A 4,169-nucleotide genomic window follows, 5' to 3' on the forward strand; every position below is an offset into this window, starting at 1 on the left:
GGTGTGAGTTTAAGCCACCGAGTCCGGGACTCGAACCATTGTCAACTACATGGGAGTCCAGAGACATAGCCATTATGCCAATTGCTAGTCCTTAAAACAGTTCTCTGAAAAAAGAAATAATTATTTATATTATTTTACTTATCATAATTGTTCTTTTTTATTTTGCTACAGGACACACATGCTTATCAGAGAGAGACAGAGACAGAGACAGAGAGTGAGAGTGAGAAAACAAGCCTCCATGGGCAGGATTTGAACCATTTAGTAGGCCATGTGTAATCCAGGTCCTTGAACTACTAGGCCATGGAGTGGTCCCTGGCATACACTTGTAGGTTTAGTGATTCATTTAATTTGACCAGAAAGGGACAGAGGGGGGTAAAGTGAGAAAGCGAGCCACCAGGGTCAAGACTCAAACTGTGGTCGGCCATGTGGGAGTGTCCAACACCTTAACCACCATGCCACCTGCTGGTCCTGCAGACAGATTTCTTTCTCTCTCTCTCTCTCTTTTTTTTTTTTTTAAGATTTTTTTTTTGCTATAGGTTGTGTGTGCTCACCAGAGATACAGAGAGAAAGTGGGAAATCACCCCCCAGGGGGTATGGCCACATCACAGTCTCTTCTCCTCCATTCTTCTCTTGGGATTTTGGGCATGCATGCACATGCGTCTGGTGTGAGCCGCCAGGTCCAGGACTCAAATCTCTCTTTCTCTCTGTTAATTGCACACACTCTATAGCAAATTTATTAAAAAAAAGAAAGAAAGAAAGAAAAAGAAAAATGACTTTTTTTTTTTTTTTTTTAAAGATGGGACTTATAAAAATGAAAAAGATTGTCTGTTATGATGCACGGGGTCTGGTAGAACGGCTCTTAACTCCTGCTCACAAGGAGTTAGATCTCGCGGGGCCGGCAAGTGGCATGGTGGTTAAAGGCGCTGGACTCCCACATGGCCGACCATGGTTCAAGTCTCAGACCTGGTTGCTTGCTTTCTTGCTTCCTCTCTCTCTCTCTCTCTGATCGAACTGGAAAATAATAATGATAATAATAATAAAGTAAAATAAAATAATTCTTTAAAAAAATGATAATACAATTTTAGTCCATCAGATTATCAAAGGCTTCTCCACATGGTTTGAATCTCAGTTCTGGTGGCTCGAAAATGCTGGGAATATGTGGGTGTGTGCCCAAAATCCCAAAAGGAGAAATGGAGAGAAGGACATGGCCATGACCCATTGGGGCTGGGGTCCGTTCTCTCTCTCATTCTCCCTCTCTCTCTCTGGTGAGAACTTGCACCTTCTGCCCATTGCAAAAAAAAGAAAGACAGAGAGAAAAAGAGGGACCAACAGATGGTGTAGTGGTTATGTCACTGGACTCCCAGGTGGTGGCCTGTGTTTCAAGTGCTGGACCCAGTGGCTTAAAAATCATACCAGGTATAGGGGTCGGCAAGTGGTGTGGTGGTTAAAGTGATGGACTCCCACATGGCCAACCTTGGTTGGAGTCCTGGACCTGGTAGCTTTCTCTTTCTCTCTAAATAAAATAATTCTTTAAAAGAAAGAAAGAAAATCACACCAGGCACATGCCAGGCACATGTGTGTGCATGTCCAAGATCCCAGAAGGAGAATAGGGGAGAAGGGGAGAAGGTGTTGCAGCGTGGCCATCTCCCCTGGGGGTTGATTTCTCACTTTCCCTCTCATTGTCTCTGCAAGTCTCTCTCTCTATCTCTCTTTTTTTTTGAATTATTTTATTTATTCATTCATTTATTTTTTAATTTGACCAGAGAGAGAGAGAGAGAGAAAGTGAGAAAGCAAGCCACCAGGTCCAGGACTTGAACCATGGTCAGCCATGTGGGAGTGTCCAGCACCTTAACCACCACACCAACACCATCTGCTGGTCCCCCATGTATGTCTCTCTTTCTGACAAGCATACACCCCTTATAGCAAAAACCTCTAAAAAAAAAAAAAAAAAGAATCTACTATGTTTGGAAGTATTTTATTCTCAAAAAAAGTTTTGTTTTCTGTTCTTCCTGTTATTGGTAGTTCTGAACGTTAGATATTTTTTCCCCTATGGGGTCAAAAAGTACCTCAATGATCATGAGTGGAAAAACAGGGGACAGAAATCAGATATCGGCAATTTTTCTGAAATTTTTTTTGAGAGTTTTGTTTTGTTTTTTTTTTTAAGAGAGATTTTTGCTATAGAGTGTGTTTGTTTGCTGGAGAGAGAAAAAGTGAGAAATCCCCCCCGGGGGATGGCCATGCTACAATCCCTTCTCCTCCATTTTCCTCTTGAGATTTCGATCATACACGCACACGCACTCGGTGTGAGTTTCAAGCCACTGGGTCTGGGACTCGAACTGAGGTTAGCCGTTTGAGAGTCCAGAGCTTTAGCTAGTACACTGTCTTCTGGCTTTTGCTATAAGGTGTGTGTGTTCGCCAGAGACAGAGAGAGAAAAAGTGAGAAATCATCCCCCAGGGGGATGGCTAGCTACCTGTTGACCCCTAAACCAATATTTTAACCCATTTTCCCAGGAATTTTTTTTTGGAGAGGTTTTTGCTATAGGGCGCGTGCGCTCGCCAGACAGACAGAGAGACAGAAAGCAAGAAATCACCCCCCAGGGGGGATGGCCACACCGCAATCCCTTCTCCTCCATTCTCCTCTAAGGATCTTGGGCACACATGCACATGCACCTGGCGTGAGTTTAAGCCACCGGGTCCGGGACTCGAACCGCGGTCGACTACGTGGGAGTCCAGTGTCATAGCCATTACGCCAAGTGCTGGTCCCTTCCCAGGAATTTTTAAAGAGCCTTCGTATAGATATCAAGTTCTCATGAGAGCGATCCATTATTATTTTTCTTTTTAAAATTTTGCTATAGGGGACATGTGCTCATTAGAGACAGATAAACTGAGAAACCACCCCCCTCCCCCTGCAAAAGAGGATGGCGATGCTGCAATCCCTTTTCTTCCATTGTCCTCTGGGGATTCTGGGCATGTATGCATATGTGCCTGGCATGTTTTTCAAGTCACTGGATCAGGACTCGAACCACATGGTCAGCCATGAAGGATCCAACTGCCTTAATCTCCGCCATGGGCTTGCCCAGCAGAGCTGTACTGTAAACCTGAATTTCATGTGTAAAGATACTAAGAGGGACCCATCAGGTGGCATGGCGGTTAAGGCGCTAGATTCCCACACGGTCCACTGCGGTTCAAGTCCTGGACCTGGCAGTTTGCTTTTTCTCTCTCTCTCTCTCTCTCGGGGGGATGGCCACGCCGCAATCCCTACTCTTCCATTCTCTTCTCGGGATCTTGGACGCGCACGAACACACATCCGGTGTGAGTTTAAGCCATCGGGTCCGGGACTTGAACCGTGGTCAACTACATGGGAGTTCAGCGACATAGCCATTAAAATCCCAAGATTTTAAATACTTAAAAGAGCCTAGCTCCAAGACAGAGAGGATGAAATGAGCTCACGCACACAGCAGTCAACACTTATTTTTATTGCCACCACCTGCTAACGCCATAGCAGGGCCCTAGCGCATAGCACTGTGAGCTCAGAACCGTTTGCGCCACGTGTAAAACGCCACGTGATCGCCGCTATCTATCCTCCCCATCATCCCACCAGCGCGCCCATCTGAAAGATGCTTTAACCTAATCCCTTCTATTTTTCTTTCTTTTTTCTGCAAATCTGTTTCCTCGTCCAGGCCCGGCCGCCCAGGGATGCTCGCCAGGCTTCCGCCCACTAAGACTGGGCGCCGACAGCCCTGGGCTGGGGATTCCGGCAGTCCTGGACCACTGGCTCCCATCGCCCAGCCCACTGGCCTGGACCGTCTGCGGTCTCCAAGGAAACCCACCAGCCGCAGGGGGCGTGACGCTACGGAGAAGGACAGGGCTCTCCCTGTATAGAGAACAAAGTTTCTGGGCGAGGAGAGTAATCAGAACCTCTGATTGGCTCTTCCTTAATGGTGGGCGGGAGCATGGTGAAGAACCTCGAGGCTGTTACCATCAGTACCAATCAAAAGCCGAGGAAGCCTTGATGGACAGCTGTAGCGGGAAGAGGCCCCGAGTGCGCGCCTTCGCCCAACCGGCTGGCCGCAAGCTTGAGAATGGGCCAATGAGGAGGCGGCGGGGGTGGGGCGAAGGGGCCGGTTGCTCCGGAAGTGGAGGGAGGGGGTGAAAATGGCGCCCAGCTC

General features: G+C 47.3%; 1 protein-coding gene across 1 annotated transcript in view; it reads left to right on the forward strand.

The window, feature by feature from the left end:
- The first annotated feature begins 4,012 nt into the window (after positions 1 to 4,012).
- The window catches only part of DCAF15 (DDB1 and CUL4 associated factor 15), a 45,780-nt gene continuing 45,623 nt past the window's right edge, over positions 4,013 to 4,169 (forward strand). Inside the window, 1 exon segment of the mRNA XM_027776777.1 lies at positions 4,013 to 4,107. Coding sequence (XP_027632578.1) covers positions 4,013 to 4,107 — 95 coding nt within the window.

The sequence above is a fragment of the Tupaia chinensis genome, unplaced genomic scaffold (assembly GCF_000334495.1).
Source record: "Tupaia chinensis unplaced genomic scaffold, TupChi_1.0 Scaffold138060_1, whole genome shotgun sequence".
Taxonomy (NCBI): domain Eukaryota; kingdom Metazoa; phylum Chordata; class Mammalia; order Scandentia; family Tupaiidae; genus Tupaia; species Tupaia belangeri.